We start from the raw sequence: 23930 nt of genomic DNA, 5'->3' as shown, positions 1-23930 counted from the left end.
CAAGTGCTATGATTAATAAAAATAAACCTTATTCATTCAGCATAATAAACAATAATATAAAAATAAACATTTAATAACAACTGGTGTTTCATCCCATGGCAGAAAATATGTCACATACAATTTTTCTAGTAATTTTTAATATAACATAAGGTTAGTAGGAATCTTCTGTCGAGATTTACAAAAATAAGACCCTCACCAAAGTCACTCTGAACTCTCAAGCCTGTGAAGTTGAAAAAGGTGAAGCCTTTGGTGGCTCAGGTGACAACCTACAGTTCTCAGGGTGCTACTCAGAGCAGGCAACACACAGAAGTACCAAAAAACCCTGCAGGAAAAGGGTGTTAGCACAGTCCCATCAATTAACCCGACCTCTCCTGGTGCTAGAAGGGCTGAGTTTGGGGTGGCATTATTATTCACACAGTTACAGACACAGCTCTGAGTTACAGACACACTTCTGTGTTACATTCACAGTTGTACTTTATTCATACAGTTCCATAAGTCACACACAGTGACAATGCAGAACTCAGTGGTGACATTTATCATGCAAACAGGTCCATTCCTCGCTCCTTGCTCCTCAGATTTATTAAGCAGATTTATCTAAGAAGGGATCTGCATTTCTTCTTGTTCCCCCTCAATTTAAGTGTTGTGACATCCTGATATAGTGGCTCATCTCAGGTGTGTTGGGAGGGAAAAAGGCAATAAAAAAATCACAGTTTCTCAGTCCATGACAAGTGCTGCTACTAGTGAGGGCTGTAATTCAGCCCACAGAGGGATCAGTAAACAAGTCCAAAAAGGCTTTTGCCTTTAATATTTGAAGCTCAGGCTGTCAGATATTCTAGAAGAGAATTTTTCAGGTATTTTTGTGTGATTTAAACTGAGAGATAATGCCACTTCATTAATGTCAAAGACTTCAATATTTAATAACCAAAATCTAGTCTTATTAATAGATTAGAAAGGGTTGAGTAAATCTGTAAAACAGGGAAAAGTGAAAATGCATGCTCTTTGGTTTAAATCCTATTCCAGAGATTCTTTTTCCCCTAAGAAGTTTCAAAGCCATCACACAAGATCATTAACTTACAAGCAAAATTGCACACTAGGTAGCTTATCTTAGTAAGTTTCCACTTGCTGTTAGTCTTCTTCACTGCAATTATGGTGAACTTATTCATGAAATCTCTGCAGAATTTGGCTCTAGCTGTTTTCTGTGCTCTCAAATCAGACTGACCTTTACATGTTTGCATATTGTCCTTTTGAAGCCAAGCAAAATGATTTCTATCTGGAAAATCTCAACATGGAAAACAGCTCAAGGATACTGTGCCTGCCTTGTATTATTTTATGCTGTAATTTTTTCCTTATCATCATGTTTCATATGTTCTTGACATTGGGCATAACAATTATAACAATGGCAATTGTGCTAAAAATATGTCATTTAGTTTCAAGCTAGAAACAGCTCATAAGCAGATAAAGGGAACAAGTAGGGAAGGCAGTGCTGGCTGCCTTTGCAAATGTTTTTTCTTGGCATTATCTATTATCTCAGAATAGACATTTGCCACACATTGCAGAGATGGAGAGAGAGCTATGCACCCATCCCAAATTCCAGGCACGATGCAAACCCAACTTGCCAGGGAATGGCACACATTTACTTGCTTGCTGAGAAAGACAAATGTTTGTGGCATCCCTTCATTCCTACTGCACACCAGACAACCCTATCATGCAGCCCTCACGTAGAGTCTTTCCTGCTCACTGGGTCTGGGGTCGAGGATGACTCCTGGTTCAGGCTGTGAGCACACACATTCACCCAGAACCACTGCAGAGCCAACGCCAACACAAATCCCTGGATTATCTACCGGTTATATGGAAAAACAAAGATTAATATGCTCATTAGACCTTGTAACACAGCATTTGTGTAATGGGAACCTCATTACCTGTTGGTTCACGTTTACCAGAAAATGATGGTGCTTATGAGAAGAGATTACTTTCTTCTTAACTGGAAAAGCAAGTTATTTAAGCCGAGTTTGCTTTATATTTCATATCCCTTCCTCTGTCGGCCTTACACACGCACACTTAAGGGCCCATTATCTTCTCATTGATGTGAGGGCATTATGTGTGTAGCCACCATTAATGGTAATGAAAATGGCTCCTGTTAATCTCCCGTGCGCTGATAGTCAGATAATAGCCTACTTATTAAGTACAGAGGCCAGACTAGGAGTTGCACTGAAATGAGCAGCGTATTGTCTCTGTGGGATTCAGATGTAAACACTAAATCATTGCCCTGAGCCTACAGCTGATGATTAAAAAGAAGTTAGCAGTAGCATAAATGTGCTCGCCTGGCCCGTGCTTCCAAGCATCACAAAGCAACTCTGGGTGCTCTTTCCTTTTGATCCACCCTCACCTTTGGGAGGATCTCTGGAGACAAAGTTCTAGCTGGAAGGGACACAAAAGGATCATTGAGTCCAACCCAGGAACACAGGAAACCTCAAAATCCCACTCCATGCGTCCCTGAGAGCATTGTCCAAAAGCTCCTTGAGTTCTGGTAGCCTTGGGACGGTGACCATTCCCTAGGGAGCCTGTTCAGCACCCAGCTACCCTCTGGGGGAAGAACCTTTCGAAATGTCCAACCTAAACCTCCTCTGACACAGGTTCAGCCATTTCTTTGTATCTTATCGCTGGTCACCAGAGAGCAGAGATGCTCCTCCAGTTCTTCTCATGAGGAACACAAACCTCGATGATGTCCCCCCTCAGTCTCCTTCAGGCTGAACAACCCAAGGACCCTCAGCTACTCCTCTAATGGCTTTCCCTAGACCCTTCCTCATCCCTGTGGCCTCCTTGGGATGCTCCTTAGTAGCTTTAGCTCCTCCATATATTGATTGGGGTACCTCAAACCATCCCAGTGCTCCAGCTGCGACCACAGCAGCACAGGCAGAGCTGGACATGAAGCTTGGGGAGGCCTGGGGGTCCAACCAGCCCATCTCCATCTGCTATTCCCAGCTTGGGAGCAACATGGGCCATCACCTGAAAACCCTGCTTTGCTCACATCAACAGCTGAGTGAGGAAAAAACACGGAATTCCACATAATTCACCCTCACGGGCAGCCTCCCCTCATTGATGAACCCCGGGGATCGTTTTTGCAGCCTGGAACCGCACGGAGAGCAGCGCGCCCGCAAGGCTGTGTGTAAAGCTTTATTTCAGCTTTGCCCGGTGGGAACAAATCCCTTAAAATCCCTTAAACTTCTTTCTGGAGCACGGGAGTTGGATAGAACCGAATGTTTTGGGCGCTCCTCGCCCGGCCCGGCCCGGCCCGCAGCGGGTTAAGCCGCGCGCCCACAATGCCTCGCGCCCTGCAACGTCGGCGGCGCCGGGCGGGACCGGGCCGCGGCCGGGACCGGGAGCGGCACCGGGATCAGGAGCGGCACCGGGATCAGGACCGGCACCGAAATAGAGGCAGCAGTGTTGCTCAGGGTCGTGGTGCGTCCCCGTGGCTCCCCGCGCCGGGGCTCGTTGTGCCGGGGCCGCCCGTGTCCCCCAGCGCAGCGCTGAGGTGGCGGCGCTCGGGCCCGGCCCCCGCACTGTCACACTGGACGGTGCCGAGGGCGGGCGAGGTGCGGGTGCCAGGCTGGCGTGGCGGGCAGGAGGCATCACCCTGCCCGCTGTTTCAGCTGTTTCTGCGTTATTTTCTTGCCTAGAAAGCAGAGGCCGGAGGGCTCGGCGGAACCCGGCCATGTTCTGAGGGAGGCTGCAGGACGCCGCTGGGATCCGGGTAGCGCAGGTGTGCCTGGAGGAATCGCCCTTCTCTCGGCCCTGCGAGGCGCTGGGTGAGGCGGGTGAGTGTAGAACCACTCGGCTTTAAAAGTGTGCACCGGTCTTTGATGTATTTGCGAAGAAGAACCGTGTCAGCTCCATGGAGATAGGCGCAGTGTGAGGTTGCAAAGGTTTCTTCAGCCTCTGTGGCCTTTTCGCACTGGTGGGACTCGCAGGGAGCCTTCAGGACCATGAAGTCACCAGGCCACGTCACCTGCTGACTGACTCTCTGTGTGCTGAAGTGCAAAGCTCTTTGCAGGTTGGCTCTGAATTTGCTGCTGTATCAGAGGAGCAAAGTGCTATTGGTGTTATTTCCACTTCTAGTCTACTTCTGCCTTTTTGCTTATTTAGCAAGTTTCTGGTTAGTTTCATAACCAGAAAACTCACATGGTGTACATCTAGTTTGTGCTCTGGGAGCTGATTGCTTGGGAAATAAGAGTGTGAGATTGATCTGTGTGAAGCTGTCTCTTTCCACTTTGGAACCTTTGTCAAAAATATTTATATTCTTCAATGGAAACTTACTCAAAACTAAACATTTCCTTCACTGCTTGTGTCCATTTCTGCTAGATCAAAATAATGTACATTTCTTTCAGGTGGCTTCTTTCTTCAGTATTTAGTCATGAAACTTAAACAGCACAGTGGTTATATGTCCAGTCAGTTACCAGGGCTCAGGTATTATGATGGTAATCAATGATAATTTGAACCCTTAAAGCTTTGTGGGAAAATCATTAAAAGTAAACCAGGCACCTCTAAAGATATTACCTATTAGAAAGCTTAGAACATGACATTTTTACTTTGTCCTTTATTTCCAGATGCTTTGGTGGAGGAGGACAAGATGAAAAGCTGGTGCCTTTAGTTACCTCCTCCTTTTCTTGGATGTCATGGTGTGGGTGAAGCTCTGCCTTCCCACCAGGCAGACATGATTTGGTCAGGGAACTTGGTGCATGTGGAGTGGGTGTATGTTCAGTTGGCCAAAGTCTTTCAGTTTCTGTTTTAAAAAAGGTAGTTATGGCAGAACCAAAAGCAATCACTTCCTCTCTCACCTTGGAGCTGGAGATCTGAAACTTGTGTATAAGCCCTGAAGGGGGCTGGATATTGGCTATTGGAGGATGGATTTAACTTTCTGCTTTATAGACAATTCCTGGCATGTGCAGACTTGGAGTGGGAAGAGGTTTTCCTGTTCAGCTCCAGCAGTGCTCATCTGCCATTGAGACTGGAAGACCTCTGCATGTAGACTGCCTCTGTTGGTTATTCTGATTGAAAACCTGTGAAAAAGGAGGAAAATGGTAAAGGAAGGGTAGGGGTAAGAGGATTGACATCCAGGCAAAGAGAGGAGCTTTGGAAGCTGTCAGTAATGTACAGGAAGATGCTGGGGAAATTCATTCCTGAGGAAGAGATGTTGGCATGCAAAGAGCAAGCAGCAATAATGGCAGAGAGGAGGGCCCAGAGGGTGCACTGCTGTCTGTCTGGCTATTCCTGCTGAGTTATTTACTTAATTTCTGTACTGCAGAGGAAGAATTCTCTATTATCTCACCAGGGACAGATAGTGGAATTGAAGATAGAGACTGGGAGTCATATAAATGTGTTTATGGTTGTTATTTAGGACATGAGCAAATGCATGTAGTGCTGTCTCCCTCCCTGCTCACATGCACATGAGTAAGTCAAGGAAGGCTAAATGTTATTGGAATGCTGTTGGAAAAAGTGTGTTTCATTATATGAGAAGTCACTTGACACACTTTCGTTCTCCTTTTCTTAAAGTTACACAATTTTTATTAGATTATTGATAAAAATAACTGTGCTCAGTTTTATTTTCATGCAGGATGGCTGGAAGATTTGATTCACCACTAGTTGCAGTAACTTTTATCACAATTACCTGGTTCTCCCTAATAAAAAGTAATTAAGGCTGCAAAAGTGGCACATTCTAAACATCAGTGAAAGCACTTCGCCTTAAATTCCACAGAATTAAGCATTTGTCAGCAAGATGTTTACAGAGGAATAAGTGCTTTGGATAAAAAGCAGTGACTTCTGCTACAAACACCCTCTGCTTTTAGCAGTGGCAATATGTAGGTTCAACACTGAGCTTCTTTTCTGAGTCATGGTATCTTAGTGGGTGATGCACAGAACTATTTATTGTACTGCTTTGCTTTAGGGGTTGAACTTGATGTCAGTCATACAAATGCAATTTTTCCTTACCTGGAGCATTTTACCTTTTTAAACATCCTTCCTTTATTTATTAAAGATACATCCTTCTTCCATCCCCTAGGGCTATTGTATGTAACAATCATTTACCTTCTAAAATTATTGTGAGCTTGTTAATTTTATTGATGTTCTAAGGACTTTTGATTATTTGGTCAAACAGCACAGTGAACAGAGAGTTGCATCAAGGCATTTTTGCCTCTCACACCAGTGTTTGGTGAAAATACCAACCTGCTGTTTTATGCTTTGTATCTGACTGGCCAATAAGCTTGACATTTAGCAGTTGGTTCTGTTTCTAGTCAGCTTGGTGACTTCTGTCTTTTATTACATCTTAGAAGTTTGTTTTCTGGAGTAGAAATTATAAGATGGAGAGGAAGTAAAAAGGGAGAACAGATGTTGTTTATTTAAAGTTAATTTAAATGTGATGCTATTAGTTGATAATAGGAATTTATTTTTGATCTAAATTGCAGCCTTATGCTGCACCCTACACTGTAGTTTTTCACATCATGAGTGCTTTGTGTACTTTGGGTTTCTCCAGGCCATGTACTGTGCGGGAATCACATTTTTTGTCTTAATGTGAATTTTATCCATAGCTTGACACTACTCCCTGCTGTTTTCTGCGTCATAAAAATTAGAGTGAGATGATGTGGTCTGCCAGTGAGACATGCCTGTTGAATTACAATATTATTTTGTGTAAAAGGTCCAAATAAATGCCTTAATTTCTTAGAATTCAGTTGACAAACAAACTTAATATTTTTGGAAAATTACAAGTTCTTGTATCATCTAGTAAAGGGCTCTTTTAACAACATGTTCTGCTCTCTGAAGTGTAAGAGTTTCTGCTATTTTTTGCATAGGTCTGATGAGCTGTGTGCATGTGATCTGGTGAAATCATGGATGTTAGGAAGTGCTTTCAGGAAGGGTTGTGGATGGGCCTGGGAGCAGCAGCCAGCAGAGTCTGTTTTGATACCACTTGTGACATAGAAGAATTCCTGTGTTTATCACCCCCTACCCACTTCTCAACCATGACTGAATTACACCTTTCCACTGGTGGAGTTAAGATAAATAAATCACCCCAAAAGTGCAAAGTAAATGGAAAAACCAGATTGTGGGGTTTATAGTGGTTTGGTTTGTCTGTTTTTCCTCTGCAGCTGGTTGTGAGTCAGTGGTTTAGATTCCAGGCTCTTTGTCACAGGGCTGTGCTTGTGAGGTACTGAGCATCCTACCAACATCAAATCCCTAATCATCACTTAGTTTCTTTTTCTCCCTTTGCAGAATCATGGCAAGTCCAAGAACAAGGAAAGTCCTCAAGGAAGTCAGAGCACAAGATGAGAACAATGTGAGAAAATGATGATCTTTAGATCAGTTTTGTCGAATTGCATTTGCTTTTTACCTACTCCAGATGTACACTGGAGTCTGCTACAGCTGCTGTTGTCTTTGTGCTGTGGCTCACTAATGCTAACAGGAATTTGGATATCTCATGTATGCATTACAATACATTGCTGCATATTTGGCACAAGTATTTCAGAAGTTCTAGTAAGGCTGGAGCCCCTGGGATCTTTTCAACAAGTGGTGTCTGAGGCACAACTTAAATTAAAATAGTCCCTTTCAAGTAGCTTGATTATACCTTAAATGTGATAGTCCATGGAAAGATTCACTTTTATTTATATCAATTAAATCTTGAGTGGTGAATCCGAAAACTGAAGTTGTTGCACTGTATGAGCAATAAAGCTATTTCTAAAGAAAAAGTCCTGTTTAGATCTGCTACCATTTACTGCCAAACTGTAGTGTGACTGAAAAAATGTTCCAAACTTTAAATATTAATTTTTTTTTTTGCCAAGGAAACCTCAAGAATTCAGTTTGGTTACTTTCTTTCAAGGCAATAGAAATTAAATCAAAATGAATTCTTTGCATGGTAATTTCCATTTGTTTGTCTGTATTTCCTCACTGGTTTTTGGTAGTTGGTGCAGTAATTTTTATAATCCAAGCAGCATAAATAAATATCTGAAAGAAGTTTATGATAGCAGGGAAGGTGTTTCCAAACACTAAGAACCCTTCCTTCTGAAATTATTTTCGGAGTGTGATGTTTTCATGATTTGCCTTTTTGAGCTGTGAAAACTTCCCATGGACAGTGATGACAGATTGCAGAAGTAACTGTTTTTCTGTCACAGGTCTGTTTTGAATGTGGTGCATTTAACCCCCAGTGGGTGAGTGTGACCTATGGAATTTGGATCTGTCTGGAGTGCTCAGGAAAACACCGAGGCTTGGGAGTTCACCTCAGGTCAGCCTTTCCAACACACCATGGACTGAGTTGCAGTACCTCAGGGTTCATTATGGCTGTGAACAGCATGTGTTGGTTTGGAATGTATAGAGTGTCTCAAATCCAACATTTCACTGGCAGTTTTACTTCATGCTCCTCTCCAAAGTGGGCTTTGCTCTCTGTGCCTTGTCTGTAGTTGCTTATAAAACTAGTCTAAAAAATAGCTTTATTCTGTTCAGGAGGTTTCTTTTTTCTTTGTAATATAAATGATAGTTTTTGTTGCTTTACAAGAACTGTGCTCAGCTGAGATGGGGTCTATGGAATAAAACTGCTTGGGGTTCTGGAGACCCCATAGGGTCAGAGCAGGGAACAGTTACTCTCATGAGGAAAGGAGAGGAAGTCCAGGAAGGAAATCACCAAAGCAAGCAGGCCATTCAGAAATACATTCTTTGCTTTTCCAGGGGTGACTTGAAGCTCATTAGTGAGTAGAAGTTTCATAGTAAAGGAGCCTTTTTAACTGTTCTGTCTGTGGCATGGAAGAAAAGGTGAAATTTCTGAGATGAGGACATAGAATCATAGAATTGCCAAGTTTGGAAAAGACCTCTGAGGTCATCAAGTCCAACCATCAAAATATATGATAACAGACAGAAAAAGAAAATTGCAGAGTGAAGTATGGGAAAAGTTTCTGTTACATAGTGGGCTAAATTAATTTCTGGACTTTGAAGGAAGATGCTTTTTCAGTCACTTGCCTTCTGTTGACTGTCTCCTTTAAATGCCAATAAATGACATGATTTTGGCTTATTTCAGTGAGGATCTGCCCACCTTCTTATGATGATCTGTCTTTCTGTACTTGGAGAGTGTTCTCTAAGATGTTTGTACTCTCAACTTTTGAGATAGGTTGTAATAAGCTTTTTTTTGTCACTGTTGATACAGCATGAAATTATAACAAGCTGTGATCTAAATTTTATTTTGTTTAAACCTGCTTTTCAGTTTTGTGCGTTCTGTAACCATGGACAAGTGGAAGGATATTGAGCTGGAGAAAATGAAAGCAGGAGGTAACAGCAAATTCCGACAGTTCTTGGAGTCTCAAGATGATTATGATCCCTGCTGGACAATGCAAGAGAAATACAACAGCAAAGCTGCAGCTCTGTTCAGAGACCAGGTAGGCTCAGTTTTAGGTGTGTTCTCACCCCTATGATCTTTAAGTGCTTTTTAAGCACTTGGTTTTGAAAGGAGGGAAATTGCAATTTTTTGAACCTCTGCAGTGGTACCTGAAAAGGTAAATGTGAGAGATGTGAAATCCTGGTAGAGTTAATGTAAACCTGAATGAGTTCATGGCTCAAGTATTTGGCAGAAGAGAAAAGGAATGTTGTCCTGCCAGGGAGATAAGGTGGGGTTAGGAAAGTGTGTCTTGAGCAGGCAGGAGCTTTTCTGGACTAACTTCCTTATTTTGAGTAACTCTCTCTACTTTAGCCCAAGGTTATCCCAAGGGTCTGGTACCTCAGAGCTGGCAGTCCAGGACTGCCCTCTTGGACCCTAAAGGTCTCAGAGTGCTTCTTCCCAAATCTTGTAAGAGTTTTCTATTGAAATTTTCATTTCTGCATTTATCTGAGGGAGCTCTGATTTTCAGTGCTGTAGTTTTTTGCAGCTGTTTAGTCAGTGGAACTGTCTCAGTTCTCAGTTCACTGACTACTTCAGCTGTACAGTTCTATCCAAAGTGATTTGATAAATCTTCAGTGTATGTAGTAACATACAACAATAATGTAGTTCTGTTCCTCCATTACTCTGTGATTAGTGCTTACATGTCATGAATCCAGTCTTTCCTCTTCAAACCAAACCTGCCTCTTTGAGGAAATTGTCTAATTTTCTATTTCAGTTGCCTGAAATAAAACCAGTGTTCAATTCAACATCACAACCTGGGAGTCAGAAAAAAAATTGGTTTCTTGTGAAAAAAAGTTTAGTGATCCAGCAGCAAATTGGAAAAATGACTTGTCCTTGTGTTACAGAAGCAGTTTATAATTTATATGAAATCTCTGACTTGGCATTCTTGACTATTTTGCTTCTTGTAGGTAGCTACAGTAGCTGAAGGCAAGGAGTGGTCCATGGAAACTTCTCCTGCCAGGAACTGGACCCCACCTCAGCCTAAAATGTCTCTGTCTTCTGCTCACCGGTACGTGCCCTGCTTACCTGATGTTGGTACAGATACAGCACCAGATACAGACACAGCATCAAAACCTGTTGGTTTCATGTCTGCTGGGTTTACCCTGTTGCTGCTGGTGTCTGAACAAGCTGAAGTTATTGAGTATGAGGAAACAGGACTTTGTTTTTGTAATAATTCCCACCCCCTGCACCTGAGCCTTAAACCATGGCAGAGAGAAGTGAGCAAGAGCAGGGAAGAAGCGATGCTTGTTTTATCCTGACTTGTAATGCTCTTGAAATTAGACATTTGTGTCACTCACAGGTAGTGTGTGACATCCTCACCTTAACTGTGGTGCTGTGCCAGTTTGGGAGTGGATGCCAGGGAAGAAGAAACAGACTTTTCCCTTCTGCTGCTAATTACCAGGGGAGCATCAAAGATCTGTAACACAGCAATTTTGTTGTTCTGCTTTTGCATGTAGTGTTTGTTATTGTGTGCACTAAAGATGCAAGTTAACTGCAAAAGCAGTTGTAAATCAAAGGAACAAGAGCTTCATGCCTTTTAGTGGTTGCATTAGAGTTCCCTTCTTGATAGATGAAATAAATAATCAATTTCTAACCTGTATTATGGTGATATACATCAAGCTGTACTGCTGAGCTGGTGGGTTTTGCTTAACATGGCTTTGATTCTTCAATGTTTTATTTCAGTTCTGCTGGACAATCTCAGACTGCAACTGCCTCTTCTGACAAGGCTTTTGAAGACTGGTTAAATGATGATGTCAGCTCCTACCAAGGGTAAGGCAATATTTTCTGACTTTCTGAGTGCCTCTCTCTTTAGCATAACAAAATGTTTGAAGCGTTGAAGAAAAAGTTTGTAACTCCAAATGTTATTGTGGTGGGTCCCAAACCAGGGAATTCTGTTTGTATGTTGGATCTGATTTGAGTTAAACAGAGGCATTTATAAAGCTTCTTTCATTCCTTTTCTCATTTTCATGTGTCACTTTATTAGGATTTACTCAGCTTTCTGATGTCAGTGATTTGTTAAACCTGGAGAGTCATTAAGACCACATTAGCATGCACAGAGGAAATTGTATTGTCCTAGGATTCCTCAGTGGATCCTTGGTGTTTTTAAGAAGTGAGTAGTTTTGTATTTTGGGTGCTGGGTGCTACAGGACTTTCTTTTCCAGGTGCAAAAACAATTGTCATTCTTCCATGCATTTCAGTTCTTGTTTAATGTTTTTAATGGCTGCATGCTGATACAAGGACTGTTTATTCCTTTTCCTGTGGCAGTGGCCAAGAGAATCGCTACGTGGGGTTTGGGAACACAGTGAACCCTCCAAAAAAAGAGGATGACTTCCTGAATAATGCCATGTCCTCATTGTACTCGGTAAGGAGTTGTTTGGAGCTTTCTGAATTACTGTTCTCTTCAGGTTTAGCCCCTGGTATGGGAGAACATGAATGGAGAGGAGAAACTAAAGACTGCAGGTGCATATGGAGAGATGCAGAGTATTGGTTGTATTCTCAAAGAGTGAAGATGATACCAATGGACTTTAACAGGCAAAATGGAGAAACTTGAGCAGAACTAAGAATTATGTCTGATATCAGTTCATAGAAATGAGTGAGGATATAGCAATGGATTAAGAAATAATAATCAAAGGGGCTGAAGGAAAAAAAATGTAATTACCTGTAAGGAATAGCTCTAAATCCGTTAACCATGTTAGGGATGTTCAGAGGAAAACAACTGAAATGTGTGTTTATGTGGGTGCCAGAAGCCCTGAGCAGTGATGAAAACATTTGAAATACTTGTGACAGGGTGTGAAGAGATAACAGCATATGGCTGAGCAGTTGTCGTGATTCAAGTAGAGATAGTGAAAGATGCATTGTTGAAATAAAATGGGAATAAAGTCAGAGGCAGTCAGGGCCATACTGCTGCTTTGATAGGCTGCAAAGTCACAGTGCTGAGCAATATTTGGGGTTTGGAGTCATATGGAAATACAGCAAGGTATTCTACCAAGGTTAGTGGCCAACAGCCCTCTCTAGAGCCTCACTACCTAAATACTCACACCAAGTTCCACTGTTGATTTAAAAAATAAATAAATGAATCATTTCACTAGAACTTACTAGAGAAAGGTAATGCCTGAGCCTTTGAACAGGTTGGTCACCATATTCCAGGTGATCCCACAGGCTGCTTGCTATAGATCAGCTAAATATTTTCTAGGTATCTCACAGTTTTAGGCCAGAGAGTTCAGATTAGAAAGCACATCTGCAGTGTAGTGCAGGTGAGCTAAGACAGCCAAGGAGAGGCAACAGTGTTCCTGTGAGCCATTCTGTGAGTCAGGATCTCCCTGAATGTGCTGGCTGGAATGCCCTCGTGTGAGCACAGACACACATTGCAGGGTGTCCTGAAGCCCTGTATTTCTGGGAGGCTGAGTTCCTTGCATGGATGTTCATCCTGGTGAGGAAAGCAATTTGAACAATTTGCCTTCCACTGCATGGGATGCTTTTTCTCCACACTTGTACATATTTTCAGCAGAGTAACATCTGAAACACTCTGGCTTGTTCAAATTCACACAAATACTGGAAGTTCATCGCTATATTTCAGTTAAATGAGAAGCTCTAAATTTTCTCTCAGTAGCAGGACAAGCTGTATTAGACCATTTGACTTCAGCTAATCTGTTTTAATGAAAATTTAGTTATTTGCTGTTATTATTCACATGTAGCTCATTAATTTCTTGCTTTCTTTAAAGGGATGGAGCAGTTTTACAACTGGAGCAAGCAAAATTGCCTCAGCTGCTAAAGAGGGTGTAAGTAAATAAAATGTGGTTTAGTTAGCAGTGGAATGCTAGAGGTGGTGATATGGGTATTCTCTTTTCACTGTGAAATTCTGCCAAAGCTCCATTACCTTGGAGAGGATCATGCAGCATTTCTAAATGCATGTCTTTAAAAATCAAAGGGTTTATTCCAGGTAAACCTGCTTGTATTTGCTTCTCTTCACAGGCTACCAGATTTGGATCTCAAGCAAGTCAAAAGGTGATTATAGATTTAGCTCTTACTCCATCTAATTGTCTTTAAGTGCCATGTGTTTGCTTGCACCAATTGACTTAGATTTGATCATCAGCAGACCAGTGTGCTTTTCCTTCTTAGTGCACAGTAGTGTTTAGTTCTAGCTTTTAATTCCATGGGAATTGCAATCAGCTGCAGTGATCAAATTAAGCAAGAGATAAACAGGGATACTCTGCTGTTTGTTACTGTTGGATGTGTTGGAAAGGCTGCAGAGCTTGCAAACTTAAACCCCTGGTTTACTTCTGTGAATCTTAAATGTGGTCTAGCTTGAAGTAGTTTTCTTCATGATACAATACAATGCAAGCCAGCTTCCCATGGCTAAAGCCTAGTAAGATATTACAAGTGTGAACTGCTCAATGTTATTAATAAATCAACTTGCTTGTGTGTGTTTTAAAAAGTAGCAATGACAAAGGGATTTCATTTATCAAACTGGGGTTAAAACAGAGACAGTCAGACCTGATTACACAGAGCTCTGACAGATGCAAGATCTGTCTGCAAGGAAAAGTTTTAAATTCAAATGTAAAAGTGATAAAAGCATGTGATTCTTAATTTGTCCAGTTCTGAATGAGATGCAGATATTTATAGGTGTTCAGAGAGGTCTATGCACTGGGATATTAATCCTTCAAATGGCCAAACTTGGGCATGTTTGCAACAAAAATGTCTTGTTAAAGCACCCAAACTTCCTACTTCAAAGCTTTGAAATTGCTTGGCTTAAGAAAAACTAAATTTTCTCCAGGTCTTCCTCTTCACTCCCTCTGGCAGTTTTCCTTTTGTAATAAAAGCTGCTCCTTCTTTAGTGTTATTAATAACTATATTAAGTTTAAAAGCTCATCACATCTACTGACAAGGACTACAGCAACATGATGCTCTACAGTTTAAGCTGTGTTACTGGAGGTTAAATTTTGTTCCTGAAACTTCTGACCTTTTGCAGAACAGATTTAACACATTTTTGATGCACTACATTGGTTAAAAGTTTATGTGGGGCCCAGTGACCAAACACATTTCACTATTTCTCTTGTCAGTAGATGTAAAAAGTTGAAAAAGGTTCATGATACTTAACTTGCCTGAAAAAATGCTGCCAATTTTTTGCTAAAAGCTGCTTCTACCTTCCTTGCTCTTTTCTCTTTTGCTCTCTGGGTAAAGTTTTGGGGCTACAAGCAGCAGCCAGAGCCGGTAACACCCTCACATCTGTTCTTGTGCATGGACTCCTTGTCTGTTCGTGCTGAATATGTGCATTTGCTCCTGAGCTGTCTTTTCTTTCTTTGCCTTACATCAAACCTGTTTAGAATAATGTTGTGTGTTCTGTATGGTAACATTTCTTCAAACCTACTTAAAATTTGTGAAGTTGGGTAGAGATACCCGAGCTGTGCACTGTCTGAAAGTTGACTGTGCTGCTGTCCACACTCTGATGATTTCAGGATTTCTGTTTGCATGTCTGCCTCAGGAATGTGCCAAGAGCTGGGTGTTGCTGGAAGGCAGACACTTGAATGAGGTGTTTGTTATGGTGGTTAAAGTGCTGTCTTGAACTCAGCAATAGGTAGGAAGGATGAAGTGATTTAGATGAAAATACAGTTGTACCCAAATCTTTCCATTCCATATCTACAAAATTATGTGGCTGAGTAAGAGACCAAATAAGAATTCTTCCTAATTCTAGCAGTGACTCCACTTGAACACCTGAACTGTTAGTCTGGGTGTGTTACACTCTTTATTACCAAACATAAACACTTTGCTGGGTTCAGTAGACTCCAGAGGGTTTTTCAAAGGTGAGAACACCCCCTTCTTGTTTTTCTTAAACACTTTATAGCCTCACTTCCAAAGGTAACAATCTCTTTGTGATTTGCATTCATGTTTCTCACTAGGTGGAAGTAGGATTTCCTTTTGCCTTTGCTTAGCAAAGAATTTTTATCCTGTAAGGAGTAGAAGTACTGGAGCTATTGGGGAGATCCTGGGAATGCTGTGGCTTAGGGAAAGGCTTCTTACACACCTGGGAGTCTGTGCAGGAAAGATGTTGAAGGTGCTCCATTCCCAGGAAGAACATGAGTGAAGGCTCAAACCCTGAGCAATGGTAGTAATCAAATATGAACCCTTAGGAAATCAAACTTAATTCTTGGCATATTGGCCCTTTTGGATTAACCAGGAGAATTCTGGAGGCACTCAGTATGGTATGGCACTTCTGAAGAAAGTTTAAATCTTTCAAAGGCTTATTATAGTAGTAGGGCAAGGAATGATTTCAAACTCTTCTAAACCTGTTGTCCTTGTCAGCTTTGCCTTAGGAAAGTAATTTTGTGACTTGGACTATAGACTTATGATTTTGTAAGCTGCCTCTGAAGTACAATATCCTTGTGCATCTTGTTCTGGATTGCAACAGATTTCTGCAGTTCATTGTTTTTTCTCCCTGCAAACCTGGAGCTTTCAAGAAAATAACAAAAATCTTCTCTCACAGCTTTGGCTCTTATGTATTGCTCAGAAACACTTGGGCTCTTACTAGCAGATGATAATTGGAGCACTACAAGACAGAGAAGTTGGGGGAAAATCAGCCAAAAAGATCTACTTCTATGAGTAATTTAATTAGTATGGAAAAATAAGAGGAAATGAGGACAGTTCTTCCAAATATTCAGCTGCAGGCATTAGCAAGGCACCCATCCTCTAAACTGCTGCTGGTTGCACCATTGCTTCTGCTTCCAGTGCAAGGTCAGACTTTGCTTGGGCTCTGGGCATCTATTGCCATGTGTATCTGATTTTAATTTATTGTCTTTTAATGTTTTCTGCAGCACTTTGTTTGTGCTTTTCAGCTTTTCATTCTGCTTGTATGAATCAAAGCTAAAGGCTTCTTGTGTTTTTGGATACACTGCTGAGAAATGAGCCTGCAGAAGTTGTTGGCTGTGGGGTTTTATTGTTTTTTTTAAAAAGATACTATAACTGACTTTGTTTTTGTTTTGCTTTTAAATAGGCATCAGAGTTAGGTCAGACATTAAATGAAAATGTTCTCAAACCTGCACAGGAAAAGGTAACTTTGGATCTAGTAAATGGCTTGCAGAAAAATGCTTGTGCTCACTCAGGGAGTGGTTGATTGCTCCTGCCAGAGCTGCCCAGGTTCTCAGGGGGTCTTTCTGTAAAGGGGAGACATCAAATAACTCCAAGTTAGGCTCTTATCAGAGAAATGTTAATGAGGGTAAACTCCCTCCACTTACCTCTCTCATGTCCACCAGAGTCTGCCACATTCTCTCTTTGTTAGGTACCATTTTATGGATTTCATGCTTTCAATAATGGAAGATGGAACAAGGGGAAAATGCACCCTAACTGGATATAAAATCAGTTGTTTAAGTATATATATATATATTTATATCTATTTAGTAGTTGTATCTTGGAGTGTTAAGTTCCTAGTGTTTTACCTACCTGCCAGCTCTATTTTAATTCAGTCAAACATCTTTGAGCCATTTGAAGAGAATGTTTTAATCATATTGCAAACTAATTCCCCTTCCATTACCTTTATTAATTTACCATTCTTTACATGGCATTTCAAACCACAGGAGAAGACTTTAATTGGTTTTCTATTCCCTAGAATTATCCACAGCTTATTTCAGAGGGCTTAGATGCATTATTTTCAGGGTTATATTTTAGAGTGCATTTCCTTGAGCTGCTTTTTATTTTGTAGGACAATTTAATGAGAAATTATGCATTTTGTGTTTAAAAAAAAAGAGATCCATTTCCCTTAGGATGTTGTACTGTTAGTTCTAAATAAGTGTTACTTTCTGAAATAATTATTCTCTATATGGTTATGCAAAATCACTTGCTTTGGAACAACTGCCATTTATTAAGTGGTGAAAGGTACCTGTTGTATTGTGTTCCACCAAAATTCAAAGCCCTTTTAATATTTAAATAAGCATCTATAAAAGAGAATAAAAGGGATCTGCTATGTTTCTTAACACAATCTTTATATGCAGTAGAATATATTGATAAAGCTTCATGTTTGTAGATGTTTTTTGTACTTGTGTTTTATTGCTCAGCAGTAGTGTAATGATACCTGAACTCTGTTTAAATAATACCTTTCTCAAACTGGGTGTGATACCTTCCTCACACTGGGTTTTTAGCCACAGAAAATTCCCACAAACTCAAAGGACTGAGCCTCACTCTACTATAGATCAACAGACTTCATATATCATTTTCTTAACTTAGTTTTGACTTAAATCTGTTTTGATTCAGTTTGGGGTTGGGTTTTTTGACATTTTAGCTGTTAAGCACAAATGAGGTTGTCTGAAGGTTTCAGTAATACTTTGTTTTATGACTAATTACCAATACTTTGGTCCACATAGGTGAAAGAGGGGAAAATATTTGAGGAGGTCACCACGGGGGTATCACAGTTGGCCAGCAAGGTATGAGGTGGCCTGCCTGGCTTTAAGGAGGCCAAACAAGTCAAGCCAGTCTCCATATTCTCATAAAAGTAATACAAAACCCCAAAAATAATAAAAACCTCAAAGTGCAGCTTTGGTCTGCGCTTGTGTTGAACAGAGAAATTTGGAAAGTGGAATTTTCAGCTGGCAGCACTTTTTTTGGGATGTTTAAAGCTGCACAGGCCTGGTGGTGTCCTCTTAGTAATTTGAATGAGGACATGGGGTGGTTATAAACAGCAAAGAAAATGTGTGAGGGAATATGGAGACAGCTTGTGTTCCACTGGTACAGTAAAAGCTGCTAATGCTCTGCACCTTTCTCCTTTGCCTTCCGCTGCTCTCGGTGACGTGGTAAGTGTGGCTGAGGCTGCCAAGCTCAGAAATCCTGCACAAACTAACAGCTGCTGGGGTAACTTGCATGGTTTTACCCAGGAGTGTGTCTCTTCTAGCACTGGGAAAGTCAGCACTGGAAACTCTTCCATAGACTAGCTCAGTGTCTTAGGTTTTGGTACTGCTTGAATAAAGTAAAATGAATTATGTTATGTGTTCTGTTTAGAGCCTGGCACCTCTCAGGCTGAATTCTGGGATTCATCCTCCCTGTCTCTGTCTCAGAATAGTACCTTCCACGGTGCCACTTCAGAAGTTGTATTTCTGATCCAATTCCAGGACTCAACTTTAGGCCTGTTTTACATGGGTAGTAAAATAATGCTGAAACAGAGTGAAAGTAGCTGTGTAGAGCAGTAGAAATATAAATACAAGTTACATTAATGATAAAACAGCAGTGCTTTCATTAAGTTTAATTTTATGTAAGGACTAATTCCAGTACTTTTGTCAAGGAAGTCTAGGAGAAGCTTCAAAAGATGCTACAATGGGTGAAAAAGCCAAACCTGACCTACCTCCCACCTCTTCCAGCAGCACAGTGCTGCCAAATGTATGTTCTTTACATCCACCATGTAACTGCCCATCAGAAACATTAATGAGCTCTGAGATAAATGTGTTTGATTTATGGAAGCAAGTGGAGGAATTTGTCCTGGCTTTTGCTGTTGGACTCAGCAGGGGTGTTGGTTCAGTCCAAATGAATGGAGTGTCTTTTTTCTTTCTCTAGGTTCAGGGAGTTGGGAGTAAGGGATGGAGAGATGTCACCACTTTCTTTTCAGGCAAAGCAGATGATAATTCTGACAGGTAATTTTTTGTTCTTACTTTCTATCTCTTTGAACACATAATTTTATCTCCTGTATATTCTCTGTAGTATAGTAGTGAAAGGTAACTTTTCAGTATTAAGAACTTATTCTGTCTTTGCTGATAGTCTTCCTCTATGTAATAGGGAGGAATTCAATATAACTTTGCTTATAACTGTTTTTAAACTGAGAACAAAGCAGTGCACACATTTTGGTTTAAAACTTACTCCAAATGCACATTCTCTTTCCTAGGGCTTGTTAAATCTCTTAACAAAATCTGTGAATTAGATAACAAGCTTATGTCATTTGGAGCAATATTTAGTTCTTCCTTTATCATCAACGGGTTTTTTTTAAGCAAGGAGGAGTAGAATCACAGTTTTCTTTGGGGTCATTTATTTTTACTGTTACATTTGGCATAACTAATTTATTTCTACCTTCCTTTCCCCCCCATCCCCCAGTAGACCAGCTGAGGGAGACAGCTACCAGAACAGTGGAGGGGAGGGCTACCAGAACAATGCTGTAGATCAAAGCTTCTGGGATACCTTTGGCAACTCAGATGCACCAAAAGCTCATAAATCTCCAAGCAGTGAGAGCTGGACCTATGTGGACAATTCCACAGAGAAGAAGAGCTCGGATAGCTGGGACGTGTGGGGCTCGGGAACGGTCTCCAACAAGAACAGTAACAGCGACAGCTGGGAAAACTGGGAGACCAACTGGGAGAACACAGGAGGGGAGAGCAAGACCAGAAAACCTCCTAAGGCAACAAAAAATGCATGGGATGACTTTTAGAACTCTGTTAACCCTGCTCTGCACAGCTGGGAAAGGGAGGCTGTGCTGTTTGCTGGAGGGGAGGAAGTTTTACACACACCTGGAGTATCATGGCTGACCTTTCTGATCTGTTTGTGCTTCCCATTCATTCTCCTTCCTTCTACCCCAATATAGGGAAAAAAAAAAGTAGCATCTGAATCTTTTCTTACATAAAGGTGGCTCTCCCTTTTTGATAGTGATAAGTATATTCTCCTTGCACTATTGGAGCTGGCTACAGCAACTTTCTTAACACAAATGTTAAAGGAAACAAATCAGTGCAAGGACACTTCCATGGCACAACCTTGCATGTGTAGGTTAATAGGTGTTCATCCAGTCCTCATCTAATTTGAGATTTGGGGTGTTTGATGCAAACAAAGGACGGGGTATGACTTGGAAAGACAGCCATTAACTGGGCAAGCTGCAGTTGGACACATCGAGTTCCAATGCCTTATGGATTGCTCTGACTGCAAGGGGTCTGGCAATTCTAGATGGTCTTTAACATATTTTTTATTGAAGCTTTGTTTTTAAACATTGTGACATTATTTTTTTTTAGTAGTTGAAAACTTATTTTTCTCCTTTAGAATTCAGAAGGAATCTAGAGCTAGATAATAATTTGTGTAAACTTAAAGGATTGACCTGAGCTCTCAAGGGATATCCAGAATGGCTTTATTTGCCCATCTTACTCAATGGATTGAGTTTGCTCTCAGTTGTAGTTTCTGATACAGCAAAGCTGTGGTGTTTTCCTTCCTCACCTACACCCTTGCCCCAGTTTGAGTATTTTATGTAGTCTCTTTTTTCTTTTTCTTCCTTCTACCTGTCTAGTATTTTATTAATGCTGTTAAAAAATGAAGTCTTTCTGCTGCTTATGTCCTTCTGGACATCTGTTTGGCAACCTGGCAGCGAAAAAAATAAAGAAGATTCCAGCAAGAAAAAATGGGTGGAAAATACAAAAACATTGAGGAAAAAGCCTGGCAGCAAGCCCCTTTCAAGATGAGTAGATGTCTGGATTTAATAGTAAAATTTAATTTAAGCAGATGTTTTCCAAGCGCTTCTTTAGTGTGTCAAGCTGTATCTCTGTTTCTGTCATATATTTCTCCACATTTTTTCCTGGATCTTGTTAAAGAAACACTATTTTGGAAACATGAGAAACTCTTTGTCAGCATTAAGGACTGGAACAGGAGATTCAGTTATGTGTCAGTTTTGACCCAACAAATCTCTTTGCATGACACAAACCATAACTTATAGAGAAGAATTGTGACTTTTAACATCAGAGGTATCATAGGTACCCATTTTATTTTGGGGCATGGGTTGTGAATGTAACCTCATCATGAAAACAATCAGCTCACTTGAAAACTCAAATCATGATGTTCTCTGTGGTCTGCTTTTCCAGCATGGAGTTCTTTCTGTGAACCCTGTAGATCCTAAAAAGCCTTTTCTTTTAAAAACTGGTTAATTTGTTCAACAACCAACTGAAGGTCTCAAAGTTACCTTAAATAACACTCCACTTCTTTTACTCCTTACAGAGGTTTTTGAGCAGATAGTAATATCAACAGTTTAAAAAGGAAATAAAAGTTCCTCATAAGTAGCAGATTTTAAAGGCTTAAGCCTGACTAGAAATAGCTCTGTTTACAGCCTGAATCTGTATTTCTATTCCTAGGATCTTTCAGATGGTGAACAGAATATTTTTCCAGTCTTCTCTCACCCTGTTCTGTGAGAGTTGGGATTTCTTTTTTCCCCCTTGCCTCTCCTGAGAGCATGGTCTGAAGCTCGTGGTCTCTGAGCCTCTGCAGCATCCAGAGCTGCTCAGACCCAAGTGCTGCTCCAGGCTGAGCCATTCCCAAGGTGTCCCTGCTGCCACAGACCGTGTGGAAGTGCCAAAGGCACGAGAGCTCTTGTTTTGCAATGCTGCTCATGGAACCATTGGCAGCAGTTCACAGTCTGACTAAAACAAGGATTTTTTTCCTACTTTTTCTCCAGTTCCAGGTATAACTTTGTCATAGCTTAGCTGCATGTCAAACATAACTTTGGTTTTTTATGCTTACACCTCTGTTGCCTCCTTGTCAATGTGTCTGCTCCCCAGTCTGAAGCTGGTTCAGCTTTTGTATAAGTTTATTACAGTTTCTCTTTCATAAGCCTCCTGTAATGGCTTGTGGCAGGAGAATCTTTATTTCAGTCCACTCAGTCAGTGCTATTGTGATGTCTGTGTGCATGTTCTCCTCTGCTGTGAGCTTTGCCTGGGACAAAAGTGGTTTATTTATGTATCACTTGCAGCCACAATTGGCATGAGCCATTTGTTTGTTCTTCTGATTTGATTTTTGTAGCTTTTGAAACTTTTATGTTCTAAATCGAACAGCCAGAGCCCTGCTCAAGCAGAAGCTTTGAGTAGGGATTTTTCCTCTAGTTGAGGAGACAAGGACAGAACAGTTGCCATCTCTCTTTCTGCAGTGTTGTAGGGGAGCAACAAAATGCTACAACTGACAGAAAGATGTTACTGGAAGATCCAAATAAACCAATATAATGGCAGAAGGTGTAACTGCAGACACAAACCAGTGTGCCAGCTGGTCAGTTTGATGGGCAAATGGGCATTTTTTAATGACTTGTCTGAGCCTGAATGTGTCATCATGCCTTCCAGAGGAGAGGACAAAACAAAGGCATTTTCTTTTTTTGCACGCCAACTGTTTTATTGAATTTTACTTACTTTCAGAGTAGGTGGCTGGGAGGTTTCTGCACTGTGAAGAAAATCCCATCAAGTTGCATGTGCAGAGCAAGTGTTTATGAATCAGACTTTTTAAATTCCTCCTCCTCTCCCCAAATCCTCCCCTTTTGGCCTGATGAGGAGCAGAGGCATTGAGTGCAGGCTGCTGGAGCTGAGGCTGCCTGGCTGAGGGAGGACCCAGCCATGAATCTGAGCATGTGGGGTGTCAGGGCCATGGTGGCACCATGGGCTCTGCTCTCCTTCATCCCACTCCCTGAGTCACAGGTTTAGGTCATGCAAACTGCCAGGAGATGTGCAGGAGGTGAAATTGCTGCACCACTTGAACATTGCAATGGCTGGTTCAAATCCCCTGGTGACCCAAGCTTTTATTTCTTTGTATGGCTTCAGCTTTGGAAAATGCAGAACAGCTGGATTCCTGCAGGTAGTCTGATACAAGAAAAATGTCAAGAAATCAAACTAAGTGCCACTTGCAAAACAGTGAAAGTCTTGGAGAATGCTCCCAAACATAATCCTGGCAGTTAGGGATTATTTTTAAATGTTTCATTTGTGTATTGAAACCTGTTAATAATTAGTACAATTCAAGAAGTGCTGGGCCAGCTCTCCCTCATGGTTGAGACCTCAAGGATAATGCTGCTGCTTTTATTTTCCAGGCCAGACTGTAACATTCCATGGGTTCATAATGTACTTGTCAGTGTAATGGTCTGTGCAATAATTTAACAAGTGTAGATAAAACCTTTGTTTAATCCAGGATACATTTAAAGATACAGTGGTCCTCTTGGAGAGTAGCAGTCTACACAGGTATTTCAGTTCTTAGCTTATTCTGGCTGAAATACTAAATTTCAGTGACCCAGGTAAAGGTTTGAGCAATCAGTGATTTAAACAGAAATCAAGAAACATTTCCATGGCCATTATTAAGAGTTTGATCTAATGGCTGAGTGGCCTCTAGCTGCAGAACCCTCTTTCATTTCCATGCCAGCAGAAACTTGGTCAGTCTGGAGTACTGTATCTTTAATTTTCCTGCTGTGTTTTTTTGTGAAGTTCACAGGAATGGCGATTTCAGTGAACACTATTCATTGTTCTGTAGAGTGGTTCTGGACTTGAACTGCAGTGTCATCTTTTAAAGAGTATTCTAATAAAGCAAAGAGATCTGGAGCAGAACGGTGGTCAGCCCTTTTTCAGGAGACTTCAGTTAATTTTCAAGCCAGGTGCTGGTGTCAGGCATATTCTTCCCTGCCAGTAACAAAGGAGAAAGGAAACTGCCAACATTAATAGAGCCAAAAACTTCTTTGTATTTCATTGGAGTTTCAGAGTCTAACTTCAGACTCTTACTTAGGAGCAGTTTGGAGACATTGTTTGCCTCCTTATTTAAGGAGAACTATAAATAGAAATTAAAGTGC

General features: G+C 41.1%; 1 protein-coding gene across 7 annotated transcripts; it reads left to right on the top strand.

The window, feature by feature from the left end:
• The first annotated feature begins 3345 nt into the window (after positions 1-3345).
• ARFGAP1 (ADP ribosylation factor GTPase activating protein 1) lies at positions 3346-23691 on the top strand. Of its 7 annotated transcripts, none has more exons than XM_036395525.1 (15): positions 3346-3459; positions 3678-3815; positions 7261-7324; positions 8157-8266; positions 9236-9407; positions 10315-10415; positions 11090-11176; positions 11672-11768; positions 13129-13185; positions 13379-13411; positions 14588-14617; positions 16395-16451; positions 17758-17817; positions 18938-19014; positions 19472-23691. In XM_036395525.1, exons 3-15 carry the CDS (start codon positions 7265-7267, stop codon positions 19797-19799), a joined length of 1269 nt encoding a protein of 422 aa, XP_036251418.1. In that variant the 5' UTR covers positions 3346-3459; positions 3678-3815; positions 7261-7264; the 3' UTR covers positions 19800-23691. The 7 variants fall into 7 exon arrangements, with proteins under 7 accessions (XP_036251418.1, XP_036251417.1, XP_036251420.1 ...); XM_036395524.1 differs by having other exon boundaries at positions 19469-23691; XM_036395527.1 differs by lacking the exon at positions 14588-14617.
• The last annotated feature ends 239 nt before the right edge of the window (positions 23692-23930 follow it).

The sequence above is a fragment of the Molothrus ater genome, chromosome 17, assembly GCF_012460135.2.
Source record: "Molothrus ater isolate BHLD 08-10-18 breed brown headed cowbird chromosome 17, BPBGC_Mater_1.1, whole genome shotgun sequence".
NCBI classification, from domain to species: domain Eukaryota; kingdom Metazoa; phylum Chordata; class Aves; order Passeriformes; family Icteridae; genus Molothrus; species Molothrus ater.
Note: the sequence above shows the minus strand (reverse complement) of the source record. Positions and strands in the feature narration are given on the sequence as shown.

Coding starts and splice junctions, on each gene's coding strand:
- ARFGAP1 (XM_036395524.1), top strand. CDS start 7,265: ATGGCAAGTCCAAGAACAAGGAAAGTCCTCAAGGAAGTCAGAGCACAA. Junction 9,408..10,314: donor CAGCTCTGTTCAGAGACCAG/GTAGGCTCAGTT, acceptor TGCTTCTTGTAG/GTAGCTACAGTAGCTGAAGG. Junction 17,818..18,937: donor TATCACAGTTGGCCAGCAAG/GTATGAGGTGGC, acceptor TTCTTTCTCTAG/GTTCAGGGAGTTGGGAGTAA.